The sequence below is a fragment of the Ascaphus truei genome, chromosome 3, assembly GCF_040206685.1.
Source record: "Ascaphus truei isolate aAscTru1 chromosome 3, aAscTru1.hap1, whole genome shotgun sequence".
Lineage (NCBI taxonomy): Eukaryota > Metazoa > Chordata > Amphibia > Anura > Ascaphidae > Ascaphus > Ascaphus truei.
The window spans coordinates 233297194-233313381 of record NC_134485.1 but is presented as its reverse complement, the minus strand read 5'-3'; the positions used below and the strand labels follow the sequence as shown (position 1 = coordinate 233313381).

At 44.7% G+C, this 16188-nt stretch overlaps 1 protein-coding gene across 13 annotated transcripts in view; it reads left to right on the top strand.

The window, feature by feature from the left end:
• CCDC138 (coiled-coil domain containing 138) overlaps positions 1 to 8426 on the top strand; it is a 41519-nt gene extending 33093 nt beyond the window's left edge. For 9 of the 13 annotated variants that reach the window (XM_075590328.1, XM_075590326.1, XM_075590321.1 and 6 more), the window contains 2 exons: positions 5242 to 5380; positions 6785 to 8426. In XM_075590328.1, coding sequence (XP_075446443.1) covers positions 5242 to 5380; positions 6785 to 6983 — 338 coding nt within the window. In that variant the 3' untranslated portion in view covers positions 6984 to 8426. The other 4 variants (XM_075590327.1, XM_075590318.1, XR_012799868.1 and 1 more) reach the window with 3 other exon arrangements.
• Positions 8427 to 16188: the final 7762 nt, after the last annotated feature.

The following is a 16188-nucleotide window of genomic DNA, read 5'->3' as shown; positions in this document are numbered from 1 at the left end:
TGACAGCTCTCCTTCTCCTCCCCTTCTCCCCCCTTTTCATATTAAATAAATAGCTTTCGCCAGTTGAAGATTAATGGTTGTGCTAAAGCTTGTAGGAAAACTGAACTCGCCGTGACTTTTTTGTAGTTGCAGATCATTAGTTTTTGGTGGAAAACCTTATTTTTTTTAGCACTGTATTATTACTGTCATGTCTGTGATCTGATGCCAATGGAAACTATACAACATTGTGTATATAAAAGAAACATATGGAAACCAAGTGAATGTGATTCCCAAAGGGCTTATTTAGTGATCACATCATCATAGTCACAGCACAATTCTAATCTGGGCTATAAAAGGAGGCTGGTTTTGTGTACCCCTCTTCTCTTTTGCAATGCAATCTCGCATTGACCTTACAAAATTGAATTGAAGTAATTTTAATGGGTTCAGCAGACATTGTCCTAATACACACGATTGAACTGAATGTTGATGACACCTAAACCACAATATGATTGTCACATTTAAAATGCACACTTATTTCGTGTTTGGTGATATACCTATATCAGTGCTATTATAATGGACAAACCTTCAAGGCCTCGGCCAGGCTCCCCGCTGGCGTGCTGAGGCGCGCTGAGGCTCAGGGAAAGCGGGTGCTTTCCCTGGCCCTGCGGGTGCTTTCCCTGCGCGCCGTCAGGGAGCGGCCTGGGTGCGGGCCAGTGGCGTCACGGAGCTGGTTCGCCCTCATTGGGCGAACCGCTCACGTGACCGGCCCTGTGCGCCGGCAAGCAGGGAAATGCATAGGCGAGCCCCTACTAAAGCCGCTTTAATTGCGGCTGTAGGGGCTCAGTGCTGAGCGGGAGCGCGCCTCCGCCAGCAAGCAGTAAGCATGGCCGAGGCCTAAAACATATTGTGTTTTAAAAGGAAAATGTGGCAACATGTAATACCTTTCAGGAAACAAAGTTAAGAGAGAAACTTTGGCTATTTATCTACTTCCTTTTGTACGAAGAAAGGGGTAAAATGAATGAACCCTCTGCTATGTTTCCGCTACCACTGCTAAAATAGGATATACACATATCCCCTTCTGCAGTTGTGATGAGATTGTCTGGCTTATTAAAGCTTAATGACAAAATCCAGGGGTACTCATTTTGTCACAAATGATATTCAATTGTACAGTACTTGGTATTGTGTTTTTAATGTAAGGGTCCACATTAATGCACAGCATGAATGATGTGTTTATTGTGAAACAAGGTGTGCATTGCTAGTCTCCTTTTGGGTGCCTTTAAAAAGACAAAAGCAAAGTGTAATTATTTACTTGTGGGAGCTGTTTCAGTGTACTAAATTATTATTGCAATAATGTGTTAAAACATTTTATTGGGAAAGGACTGAGGCTTTTTACTGTGTAGCTGTAATGCTCAATTTTTTGTATCGCTTAAAACTGTACTTAATAGTGTTGGTATTTCCTCCTGCAGTGATTGGCACGAAGAGCTGAAAAATGAATCCATTTTAGTCTTGCAGGAAGCACGGTGGTGCCATCATGTTCTCCTCGCACTGCTATCAATTTTTCGAACCAATAACCGAGCACACTAGTGTGTCCATATAAATGAAAAAATATTTTACTTTGCTCGCAGTAATTACTTTTCGCATCCTCCTGCGCTCCTTGTTTTGTTGTACTTTCTGCTGCGCTCCCATTGGTGACTGGGCAGAACTGAATTTGGTGCAAGGTCACTGGGATCTCAAACTCCCACGGTCAGAATAACTTGAGGGGCATTGTCTTTACTTTACAAGTTACTTAAGCATATACATTGGGGGGCAGGTGGAGCTTTAGTTTGTGAAGGCCAGATTCACTCCCTAATCTCTCCCTAATAGCTCATAATAGGAAGTGTATACAGGAATTGAGTACAGATTGCACCTGCTGGCACGCGCTAGCGGATGCAATAACCCGCTACAATGCAATGTCCCCCGCTACAACGCGCCAGTGCGGCGCAATAACGACTGCTTCATCGGTAGCTATAACACATTTTATCTCATTTAGGACTGAAGATGCTGATCATACTGGAATTGTCTGGAAACTGTTATTGAATGTAATGGCAGCGAACAGTATTAAATAAGGCCCATTGAAAGTGGCACCATAGGCAGACTCATAAGAGAAGTGCTAATGACAATGGGTTACTTTCGCCAGGCCGTCTGAAAAACTTTCTATACTTCGTGAATGGACGACAGTGGTTGAGGTTTCTTTGTAGTACTAATGTTTGCTTTTTGGGGGTGTAGATTCATTGTCACTATATTTTCACTTTGGTATTACTACCTAATATAAATCTACAAGAAGTGTGTTGGACTGGCACTCAAACTAAAACCAACACGTAAATGTATGCAAAAGTGATTAATCTAAATTCAATAATACAAAAATGGCATCCCCCCGCAGGTGGCGGTGATCATCCACTACTTAGACGACTTCCTGTTCGTTGGCCCCGAGGGTTAAGATTTATATGCAAGGTGGTTGTTCAAATTTTCATCCATAGCACGTGAGTTTGGCGTCCCGTTGGCCAACGATCATCCTTAGTTTTTTAGGCATTGAATATTGACTCATTGAGGATGGAGTACAGGCTACCGCTTGAGAAGTTGTTCGCTTTGGTCACGGTGCTCAGGGAATTCATAGCCCCAAGAAAGACCTCACTGCGGCATTTTCAATCACTGCTCGGCCACCTATTCTTCGCAGTGCGAATCATGCCGGTGGGAAGGGTGTTCAGTAGGAGCCTCTCTGCTGCCACAGCTGGGGCAAAACGCCGTACCCATTTCATTCGGATCACCGCAGAAGTCCGCAAGTATTTGGTGGTATGACATGACTTCAGTTACAGGATAAACGGCTTGTTTAGGTTGGACGGCGTACACTTGTCAGAAATTGGTTCCGATATGTTTAACAATGAGTTGCAGATGGGTGTGGAGGTGGTTATCGCGAGTCTGGCGGTACGGGCTTAGTTTAAGGGGAGTTAAATAGACCTGTTTGTGGCAGCAGTTGAGGGGTAAGTGCTTGTCCCTGCCAGACGGTGCTCGGGGCTGATGAAGCCTGGGGCTGGAGGTGAGTGGGCCGGGTTAGCTGGACTTAACTTCCGGGAACCCACCCGCAACAATGGCCGGCTCATGTGGCACGGCTACGGTTTAAGGGGCCAGCGGGTCAAAGCCTGTCAGACCCTTCACTTAAGCAATTAAGCGAGCATTCTGGCAGGGACTAGCAGTTATGCTATTATATAATAAGCAAAGCCATAGCCTTTTTTATACCTCCAGACAGAGTCTGACGTTATTTGTATGTGTTTATGTGGGTACTGGTTAAAGAGGGGAGGGGGGATCCCTGGCTGCCTCCCTGGTCAACCAAATGGCATAGCAACGCTGGCGTTTCAGGGGCCCCTGGTCCTTTGCTCAGGCCCTGAAAGGCCAGCATTTCAAATCAACATTCATACCCAGTATACATTTTTATTTTTCTGGAAACTGAACTGAAGTGCTTTATTTAGCAATGTCCTTTGACGTTCCTGCAATAAGTACAGTAATAATGCCCTTTATGACTTTTTTTTGTGTTTGGAGTGCAAGATAAAAACTTAATAAAATCGTAATTGTACTGTAGCTGTGAAGCTTTTTTTTTTCCGTGAGCAATTGAACAAAGGAATGTGGTTTAGTCAAAAAGCAGGAAACAATCTTTGAATCTTTGCACTTCAAAGCATATATTAGTTCCTATATATGTATAAAATTCGTTATGAATAACTATTCTGTTGAAATTGCTGTCATCTTTCAACTATTTTGATGCCTGTGCTATTAATGTTTATGCATGAGATTTTTCAATACTTACCAGCTGTGGATAGTATATATTTTTAACGTATTGGATTTTCCTAATTTCAAGTGACCAGGTCCGGCTTTTTTTTTAATGGCAGAAACAGTCTTTACATACTTTTCGTTTGTTCTGCAGTTTTTGAGCCGACTTAATCAACTTTGTGCTACCTTGGAGAAATTAGTTGAATCTTTACATCTTAAATACTATTATATCTGCATGAAACATCTACCTGCAATTTACACAGTATCTTTTATTTGAAGTGATTCCCTCTCTCCCTCTCTCCTGTAGGTGTAACCAAAAAGGTACTTTAGAACATCTGGTGGTTTTTCCCCCAAATAATTCCAATGTGGTGTAAAATTCAAAATTGTGCGGAGAGGATTTTTGATGTCTCCCTTCGCTTGGGACCCATAGATCTTTATTTTAAAATACACCTGTCCCTGATTTACACAGAAAAAGATGCCACGATTCTCCTACATATAATTGCAGTCAACAAAAGTTGTGTAGCCACAGCATGGGCTAAAACCTCCTCTGAAAAATGTATTGCATTAAAAAACAACGCAAACATTCCTGCAGCTTGAGAAACTCAGTAATTTTTATTAATACCCAATGTAAGTTCTCAAAGGTTTGGAGGCCCTAATTAACCAATGTGGATCTTCTTTCAAATTTTGACCCTCATTTTTTGATTTAGGCCACATTTACTATTTTAAAATAAGTACATATTTTTTTCATTTTAGAACACCGGGTCAAGCAGTAAGATTTTGGGGTTCTTTGAAATAATAAAGTTTTTATCAAGTGTTATCTTCCTGCTTTATTCTCCCATTTTGCGTCACATTCTGTTAAATTTGTTTCTCTCTGATTGCTGTATTGTATATGTAACTCTTTCTTTCTTCCACCTAACCTTTCCCTTCTGAATTTTTGCTTTCTGTACCTTCCCTTGTTTCCCTGCCATTCCTTACCCTGAAATTGAGTTACATTGTGTCTTGTGTTTCTAAATAAACCACTCTGTCCGGTAGTGCTAACAATCTAAGGTTTGGTGGGTATAAATTCACAGAGCTAGCATTGAGATTCAAACTGTTCACAAAATTCAGAGGCAGTGGTAGCCTGTAGATTGTGTCACTATAATTAATGGACTAGCCCACCAAACATAACAAATGTGTGTAGAACAGTAGAGAAAATAATAACACTTCAAGGAGTTTAGGTTGGGAGACTTCCAGAGATAGTAGCAGGAAATGGAATGCATTGAGTTTATAGTACATTACCAAGAGACTGAGGAACTGCATTGTAAGAGCATAGCAGTTTTGTTTTCCAGGTGGTACATTTAGACAACTACACACAGGATCAGAAAGATGTTATGTAGATGTCATGTTACAGACTGTGGAATTAATAATGATGATGATGATGATGATGATAATGTTAATGAATGTGTTGTCTTTTTTACATTGCAGGGTTTTTGCAGCCTTTCCTGGATTCTTGCAGTAACGAGTCATTTTTTAGGACTTGTGCTGCATTGCTGCGAGATGTTAAAGTTGATGTGCAGATACTGGAAAAACTCAGCATCATACTCCAAAAACTCTCCAAAATAAAGTAAATCTCATCTTTAAACATTATTTAATCACCTTCTAATTACAGTTTATTTTTTGTCTTCCTTGCACTTTTTCTAAATCCTTGTCCAACGTGTAATGGTTTTTGAAATGAAACTTCTTTTCCGGCGCCTACCACATGAAAATTTCCCTGTGTAATTTCCACATGTAAATTGCCTTGATGGTGACAGCAGTACAGTGCAGGAAGTGATGTCACTGCTGGCAGAAGAGGCCATCAGTGAGGTCAGTGTTGCCAGCTCCCACCAGTCACCGAGAAAGACACACACACATTACATACATACATACACACACACATACACACACACACACACACACACACACACCCAAATGTCGGTGCCATGGCTCCCCGAGATTTTCTCCTCTTTGGACGGGGAGGGGGGTTCCGATCTGGGCGCTGTGTCCCTGCAGCAGCACCTCCGGAGGTAGGGGGGGGGGGGAGAGAGTGTTCAGCGCACCATGTCCACACTGCCAGAGGGGGGGAGCGTTTAGCGCACCATGTCCACACTGCCAGGGGGGGGGGGGGGGAGAGAGAGAGTGTTCAGTGCACCATGTCCACACAGCCAGAGGGGGGGGGGGGAGAGAGAGTGTTCAGTGCACCATGTCCACACTGCCAGAGGGGGGGGGGAGCGTTTAGCGCACCATGTCCACACTGCCAGAGGGGGAGGAGGGAGAGCGTTTAGCGCAACATGTCTACACTGCCGGAGGGTTATTGCATTGGTTTTTACTAAACATCCATATCGGACAGTTTCCAAAAGTTTCACGTGCAGATATTACCATTCTTCTTAGATAACAGATGCATAAAAACCAACCCTCTCCAAAGGTATACAAGCTTTAATTTTATTGAAAGTTAAAAACAAAATAAATGTATACATTCACCAACATCAGTTTATTTCCAGCTCATCAAGTTGATCAATGATGGCAGTCACTTCTTCTCCTCTTTGCGTCGTGCTGAATCCCAGTGGTTCCCCGGTCCTCAACCGCTGCAGTGTCGGAGTGCTATTCTTGGTCAACTTAGGACATTAAAGACCTACAGAAGAGCAGCACTGATGAGCTGGAAACACATCAACGTTTGCGAGTACATAAATTGATTTTGTTTTTAACTTTCAAAAGAAATAACGGTGTTACACAGTTGGAGGTGTTTTGTTTTTGCGCTTCTGTTTTCTAGGAATATTTTGTTTACTGCAAGAAATGTGGAAAGACTTTTTGAAGAAAGCTGCATTAAACACCCCGATACATACATAATAGACCTGACAGAAGACCTTGTATTTTGCTTTTTACCTTGTAAGTGTTTGGACTTTGACTTCACAGTTTACCATTTTAAAGCACATTTTGACCTGCGGTATTGTGTTGTATTACTTTTCTCATGCATCTTTTCTTTTTGTTTTAGTAATTGCCATGCTGCTATCTTTTTCAGGAGCAATAAGAAGTTGTTTGAGCTTTTTACCATTCCCCTCGTCATTCAAGAAATGCAGAGGAAAGCCAACCCAGATCACGCCTTTCTTGTTATCAATTTGAACTCCATTCTCTTCCATTTGGGCTTAACAAAGAGCAACTCCCGTTCATCTGGTGTGAACACCAATCATTGACAAATACTTTCATTTGTTTTAGTCATCGATTCCTATCACATCTCTTAAATTGGTGCATTTTTGGAAGTGTGATGATATGCATCAAGAATATGCCTTTATAGGGGACTACAATGTTTCTTTCAAGCACAATGTTAAAAATATTTTGCAGTTGTAATATCTGATGTAAAACAATCACTATATAAAATACCTTCAGAACATCGGGCTTCTAGGACACTATACTGCACTACATCATTTTTTTTTGTTAGAAACTTCAATATTTAAATCAGTTGTTTTCATACTTGAACCCAGTTCAATTTTTAGGTTGTGAATTTTAATGCGTGTAATATTTTGTGTTCGTATTTATCATTTAACAGACAAATTAAATACATAATTGAAAGGCTTTCATATGTTAGTGGTGTTGTAACTTTGCATGTGTCAACATTAGATTATTCGCGTGAGATTGTGTACATTTTCAATTTTTTTGTGACCTGCAACATGAAATCAATTGTATGGATTGGTTTACATCTAAACAAAAATCAAACTGGATCAGCACTCAAAAAGTAATTCAAAGAAAATAAAGGACTTGCGTTTTGCTTTTGGTCTCACCAAGTTTCTTGGTATAACAGCAATACAGAAAACATCAGCACACGCAGGGAGAGGAAAAGGTAGCAGACACACAATAGAGCAACATTTCAAGGCCTGACGAAGGGGCCAGGAGGCCTTGAAACGTTGCTCTGTTGTGCACATATAGCAGTGTGTGTCTGCTAACTTTTCCTCTCCCTGTGTATGCTGATATTTTTTCTGTGTTGCTGTTTTTTTTTATACATTAAAGAAGATGTTTGGTGAGACCAAAAGCAAAACGTAAGTCCTTCATTTTCTTTGATTTTACTTTTTGAGTGCTGATCCAGTTTGTTTTTTTTTATAGTTATATGCATCTTGCAGTATAGATGCAGGATCATTGCACCTTCAGTTGAATTATATGAGACGGGGTAAGTTCTAGTTCATTTTTTTTTGGTTTACAACTTTTGCATAGTTGGGATTATATTCTTAAAACATCTACCAAATGACCTTTGAAAGCTTCCTTTAAAACAGTGGCATAGTTTATGAAAACCCATCAAGAAAAACAATAGAAGCTTTTGGAGAACATATGTATTTTTCATTATAAATCCATTTTTTTTGAGATCAGTTGTGCAGTTAGAGAATAGTTCATGCATTTTGTTCACTGACCTTTCTAACGTATTAAGCGTTCTTGAGTTGCTATAGCAACCATATAGGAAGCCACAGCACTTCCTCTCTTGAAATAGGCAGCAATATTGGGTATTCCTGGGAAGCAGGATCTTCACTGATCGATCATGTGAGAACAGAGCAATCGGCAGCTTAGAAAATAGCTGGTGCCATAAATGTAAGGAACCGCTGAATATATTAAACAATGTATTGCTTTTTTTTAAACAAAAGCATTCAACAGTCATATGGTGTTTTGTCTTTTCTTTTTTGCTTCAGTGACACTAAGGAATAAAAAGTGTGGACATGTACATACCATGGTGTAATTAATATGTTAATATATACTGTAGGTTTTGAAGAAGCAGAAAGTTCTGTCATTTTTGCTTTTTTCACTATTGGGCACCTTCTGATTTCTGGTGTCAATAAAACTCCTGCAGTGTCTAAATGTCAGTACACAAGGGTTGTTTTTTTCATATTAAAAGTACCTTTGCAAACGTGAAGCCCTCATTCCTTACTTCTTTAAATTTGTTGTGCTACCAAAGCAAGGATTCAATGTAAATGTATTGAACTGGGTTTTGGGTAACCCTAGAAACTGTGGTGAGTTTTTTTTTTGACTAGTAATCATTATGGGAAACAATCTGCCAGATGTGGATTGGGATGTCTTTGTTGCATGTCAAAAGCACAGACATTATTGATTCCTTGCTGGGGACATCTATCAAGCAATTGGTGGGAGCCCACTATAATGGAAGTAATATTAGACATAATACTTTAATAAAAAAAAATGGGTACAATGTATCAGATGTAATTGTGGGTTCCATTGATCATCAATTAGTATTGTGGTATAAAGACATAAATATGTAGGCAACCTTCTTGCAACTATTGGCGCCCTGCAATGTGACATACACAACACACCAGCGGGAGAAGCAGCTGCATTTAAGAAGGGGGAGTGGCTGCTGTCACCGGCGGTCACATCTGTAGACTACGGAAAAGCTAAGCTTTTGAAATTTTAGGAGGGCTGACATTTCAGAGATGGGAACATTTATGTGGTTATTTGGCAGGGTGGTGGTTTTGAGTGGAGTGCAAGCAAGAGCAGTGGGAAAAACTAAAGACTGCAATACTAAAAGCACAGGGAAATGAAAGACAATACGGTTTTAAATGAGGTAGTAGGTATTGTAAGAGATGGAAAAAAAACAAAGTAATGGTACAAGGAAGAGAGGAGGGTCATTTATAGGGCTCCTCTTCCATTCAGAAGACATTGTTGCGACCTCCCCTGGAAAGTGAGCAAAAGGCCATGATGTATCCTTATATGTTGCAAGAGCTTGTGTGCCAGCCAACTGTACGTACTGTACAAGACTTTTGGTAATACCTCACCAATAGTTTTCTGTTTCTGGTGACAAATATAGTTTGTGCAAAGAATCATTAAACTTATCAGGAAAGGCTAAAGGTGGTCAGCCCAATTCCAAGGCAGACCTGAGGCAAAAATGTTTTACCGCCTCGGACTCGGGATAAATACTTTTTCTTGAAGCTTTTCCCTCCTTAACACCTTTCAGTGACTCCAGACATCTCACATACTGGCGGAAGTCTGAAATGGTTCCCTAAGAGCTGCTCCTCTCTGCAAAGAACTAGCATTGCTAATGGTTAATATCTGGTATTGCTTGCTGCTGTGTGTTTTCAAAGCCCAGCTGAAGTAATTCAAACCCCTTAAGCCTACATCTGCGCTACCCAAAAGGGTGTCAGTCGTTTGCTGCTCTGACAGCTGCTTGGTTACTGGGTTGGGTAAAGTCATCTAAAACAACACTTTGCAGGCCTAGCCTACCTCTTCTAACACAATTTTAGCCTTGTCTGTAACTTACATATGCCCATAATCATATATTTTCTCTACTGTACATGAAATGTCTGTGAATTTAATGTATTACCACTGCATCTAATGCAACCTTAAGGTTGGAGGAAAGGAGATTTCACCAGCAACAAAGGAAAGGGTTCTTTACAGTAAGGGTAGTGAAAATGTGGAATTTATTACCCATGGAGAATGTGATGGCAGATACAATTAATTTGTTCAAAAAAGTTGGACATCTTTTTAGAAAGGTGAAATGTATAGAGGGATATACCAAATAAGTATACATGGGAAGGATAAAATTGTAAGGGGTAAGTGTCCCCAATTAACCAGTGCTACAGAGCATATGTGACCCACAGTAATTGTAAAGTAAATGTTTTTAACTGCGTTTTAAACCGGATCACTTGTTGTGGTATTGCATGCTTGAGGCTATATGCATTAAACCCCTAGATGGCACAAGGTATAACAGAGGTGTGCAGAGTTGTAAGTAGGGAGTGTTTGGACCCCCCCTTGACCTCTGCAATTTCCCTGAATTGAATAATCTTGTATGCCTGGGGTGGCTCTCATTTAAGCAGCAGGTTTACTCACATGCGGTGTGAACGCCGGTTCTGTGTGCTCCATGGCTGACAAGGGATGCAGAGAAGGTGTACCTGTTCCGGTTTGGAAGGGGTGTTTCAGCGGGCACCACGAGGCAGAAAAAACGTAGCAACTGCTGGACTGTGCTGTAAAGTGTCCTTTATTAAAGCATGGTTAAAAAGAGGGGGGAAAAAGGATGCCCCTGCACCTGTGCAGGGGCATCCTTTTTCCCCCCCTCTTTTTAACCATGCTTTAATAAAGGACACTTTACAGCACAGTCCAGCAGTTGCTACGTTTTTTCTGCCTCGTGGTGCCCGCTGAAACACCCCTTCCAAACCGGAACAGGTACACCTTCTCTACATGGGAAGGATGTTGATCCAGGGAGTAATCATATATTTGGAGTCAGGAAGGAATTTATTTTTCCCCTTATGAGATATCATTAGATGATATTTCACTGGGTTTTTTGTTCGCCTTCCTCTGGATCAATACACTGTAAGTACAAATATAAGACAAAGTATCTGTCGTCTAAATTTAGCATAGGTTGTACTTGATGGACGTATGTCTTTTTTCAACCTCATCTACTATGTAGCCATGTATTATCATAACTCTGTGCCTAGGACAGCGGTGTGCAAACTTGGGGGGGCGGGTGGTTACCGAGGCCCCGCGCTCTGCCCCACGGCATTTAAATTAAATGCCGGGGGAGGCGTGAGGCCTCTAACTCACTTACCTGCTACCAGCCAGTTCTTTGACGACGTGTCGCCATGGCAATGCGGCGTCGAATGACACCGTGGGGTTATGTGACGTCAGGCGTCGCTATGGCACCACGCGTCAAATGACTCGATGGGGTCACATGACCCGCGACGTCATTTGACGCCAAGCCATTCAGCCACCCGCACACATCTTCGGCTGCCCGCCTGTGCACATCATCTTGGCCGCCCCTCGCGCACAGCTTTTGCGGCCTCCCGCGCACAGCGTCTGCCGGCCCTCGCACCCATTTTTCGGCGCACGCCGCCTGCGCCCCCCTAAATAATCTTGCGCCTCATTGCCCCCCAGTTTGCGCACCACTGCATTACAACACAATCAATCAATCACCACATACACATACTCACCACATACACTCAATCAATCACCACACACACACTCAATCCCCCCCACACACACACACTCAATCCCCACACACTCAATCCCCACACAATCCCCACAAACTCACACACACAATCCCCCCCCACACACACAATCAATCCCCACACACACACAATCAATCCCCCACCCCCACACACACAATCAATCCCCACACACACACAATCAATCCCCCCCCCCACACACACACACACTCAATCCCCCCCCACACACACACACACTCAATCCCCCCACACACACACACACTCAATCCCCACACACACACACTCAATCCCCACACACACACACTCAATCCCCACACACACACTCAATCCCCACACACACACACACTCAATCCCCCCCCCACACACACACACACACACAATCCCCCCCCCACACACACACAATCTCCCCTGCACACACACACACACACACACACTCAATCCCCCCCACACACACACAATCCCCCTCACACACACAATCCCCCCACACACAATCCCCCCCACACACAATCCCCCCCACACACACTCGATCCCCCCCACACACACTCATCCCCCCCCACACACACACTCAATCCCCCCCCACACACACACACTCAATCCCCCCCCCACACACACTCAATCCCCCCCCCCACACACACTCAATCCCCCCCCACACACACACTCAATCCCCCCCACACACACTCAATCCCCCCCACACACACATTCAATCCCCACACACACATTCAATCCCCACACACACATTCAATCCCCACACACACAAACTCAATCCCCACACACACAAACTCAATCCCCACACCCACACACAAACTCAATATACACACACACTTTCACCTGGGGGGGCGACATGCTCCGATCTCCCAACCCCCCCATGCTGCTGAAAACTGGTGCGAGAAGGAGGGCTTGTCTGTGTGCAGAGAGAAGCCCCGCCCCCTCTGCAAGACACAGACGCATAGAAGCAGCAGCAGCAGCACGGAGCTTCTGGCCCCGCCCCCTCTGCAAGACAGACATAGAAGCAGCAGCAGCAGCACGGAGCTTCTGGCCGCCCGTGCACAGCTCTGCCCACCCCCAGGTTTCCCTGCAAGCAGCCCACGCCCCCCCCCCCTACATAATCTTGTGCCCCCCAGTTTGCGCACCGCTGAAATAGGGTGTGTGGTTTTACAGCAGAAAGGAAAATGGATAAATTAGGTGAGTCCAGTGATTCTTTTCTGTCATCAAATTAAGTTTTTTTCAGCTGGCAATGGTTTTACAGCCACCTCTGGGGAAAAATAAATAAATATATATATATATATACATACTGTATATCTATATCTATAAGTCTGAAATAATGTTTGTGTGTATATGTCTTCCCCCTGTATGATTGGCCCTGTGTTCCCCCTGTGTCATTGGCCACGGACGCACCCTCCGCCCCCCTCACCCCACCCCTCACATTGCGAGAACAACTTGGAGAACCCACACTCCTCACCTCTCCCCCCACACCCATACACCTCTGCCGCAGGCCTCACCTCTCCCCCACCACCAACCCCCCTCCCCCGGTCACACCACTAGCCGCTCCTCGGCGCCGGCCTCACCTCTCCCCCACCACCAACCCCCCTCCCCCGGTCACACCACTAGCCGCTCCTCGGCGCCGGCCTCACCTCTCCCCCACCACCAACCCCCCTCCCCCCGGTCACACCACTACCCGCTCCTCACCTCTCCCCCACCACCAACCCCCCTCCCCCGGTCACACCACTAGCCGCTCGGTGCCGGCCTCAACTCTCCCTCACCACCAATCCCCCTCCCCCCGGTCACACCACTAGCCGCTCCTCGGCGCCGGCCTCACCTCTCCCCCACCACCAACCCCCCTCCCCCCGGTCACACCACTACCCGCGCCTCAACTCTCCCCCACCACCAATCCCCCTCCCCCCGGTCACACCACTAGCCGCTCGGTGCCGGCCTCAACTCTCCCCCACCACCAATCCCCCTCCCCCCGGTCACACCACTAGCCGCTCCTCGGCGCCGGCCTCAAGTCTCGCGTCGTCCAGCGGCCTGGCGGCTGCGCTCTCGCTGCGGCTCCAGCCTGCGGCTGCTCCCTCTCCTAGGTGCACTTCAGCCTCCTCCCTACGCCGGCTCGCGTCCGCTCCAGGTTGCCGTGCGCTCGGCGGCGTTCTCCCGACACCGGCTTGCGCACGTTCCAGGTTGCCGTGCGCTCGGCGGCCTGCGCTGCATGCTCCGCCCCCACACCTGGGACCGACAGGTCAGACCACCCGACAGGAGAGAGGCGCCTTCTGGACCGGTGGGAGCTCGGACACTGGACGGAGGTGGCTGGTGTCCGCCGGTGGGGGGAAGGGGCGGGGCCACATTGCAGTTGTTGGGGCCCGAGGACATATATGTGTGTGTGACACTGTGTGTGTGTGTGTGTGTGTGACACTGTGTGTGTGTGTGACACTGTGTGTGTGACACTGTGTGTGACACTGTGTCACTGTGTGTGTGTCACTGTGTCTGTGTGACACTGTGTGTGACACTGTGTGTGTGTGTGTCTCATGGTGTGTGTGGCACTGTGTGCTGCGCGGGGGAGCGGGTGACCGGAGCAGGGGGGGGGGGAGGACCACAGCTGCGCATGGGTGAGGGGAGGCGGAGAGAGATGAGGGAAAAGGGGGTGGGGACATGGGGTGGGGGTGAAGAGAGGAAGGAGCGGGAGGTTATGGTCCCGGGCAGCGCCGGGTCTCTCAGCTAGTATATATTATATATATATATGACCCCTGACGAAGTCCTTAATGACGAAACGCGTAGGGCGTTTTCCAAAGAGGCGAGTTTGTGGCTGACATTACTGCACGAACGGAGAGAGTACCTTGGAGCTGTTGCTATTTTGCTTGGGACTGCTGTCGCTTCCGGTTTTGCAGTTGCCTGCTGGTGAGCAGTGAGAGCTGTGGGAGGTGTATCTGGAGGGAGTTTCTGACCGTGTTGCTGATTATTACATCTGGCTGCGGTGGCTCCAGTGCACCTTGCTGAACCAACGGATACACCAGAGGTGGCACCAACGGGACAGGCTGATACATTCCCTTCACAGCTTCAAGGCGATTGAGTATATCTCATAAATGCTATTATTTTTACTCTGTTTGTGAATGCGCTTTTTATATTTTAAAATCCCATAAATACTGTTTTATACTTTATCACACTAGGAGTGCGCCTGTTTTTTCTTCTTGTTTTCTGCAGATATCCTTGGGATTTGGTGATCCTTATATACGGGCAGCAAAACTCCCGTGGACTAAGTACATTTTTTGAAATTTCAACTGACATCTGGTTTTTATTTTATTTTTTATGTTTCATATTTTTGCTATAGATTTCAGTTGTTTTTATCACAAATTCGCCCTTTTGGGGATTCTTTGGTCAATAGCCTTGTTAACTCTATCTGATTTACACAGCTGATTTATCCTTATCAAGCTTCCTAATGCGCTACTCCAATTTGTTTGTTTTGTATATATATATATATATATATATATATATATATATATATAGCGTTGATCACTGGCAGATTTCTCATTAAGCCCGTTATGTCCGGGCCTGAGGGCGACAAAATGTTGGGCCGGCAAAAATTTGTGCCCCCATATGCATTTGCATGCATTTGCTGGACCTCATGGTAATGCACTTACATGTGTCCTGCTGCTCTGTTTCTCCTTTGCCACCTCAGCGTCAAATGACACACCGCGGATATCCCAACGTGACTTCACACGACGTCTCGTTGCCATGGCAATGTGCCGTCACGACGTTTCGTTACCATGTCAATGCGACACCCGGTGGCTTCACGTTGATGACGTCCGTGGCGTCATTTGGCGCCAGGGTTCCAAAGGAGATAGAGGGCAGCAGCAATGAGGCGGCCGATACAGCGAAGTGCCTTGGGGCGTGGGTTTTCTAATCCGTCGCTGGTGTTTGATAGTCTAGTTTATCTTAACATAGTAAAATGTGCAACTGCAAAGTCAGTGAAGTGGAAAACAATGAGATTTTATTCACACAGCATTAGAAGCTAGAACAGGAAGCGGATTAGTACAGATATGTAAACCACAAATAAATTCTAACATTTATACAGACTTGTGTTGAATAATATAGTGGTAATTAATTCACTCTGCCAATTATCAAGACTGCAGCTCCCAAACCAGACTTCCTTGATTTGTTAATTTATTGCTGGGTGGATCACAAACATCCCAATTTCAAAGCAATCCATTGTTTTTAATCCTTTATAGTACCACCCTCAGAAATTAGCTTAGTAACAATAACACACTGTTTCACAATCTTGTGAAAGATAGTATATACTCTATCATTTACCGATGTTTTGTGTAGTTTTTAAGCAACTGCCAATTTCCATATTTAATAATTTGTTGCTTCTGTTCTGCTTAATTTTTTTTGTAATTATATATGGCTGTTGCACAATGGAAAATCAGAGGATGCTATTGTGCGCAAACAAGGGCAGATCATTTGGGGGATTCACACTTTCAGCAGG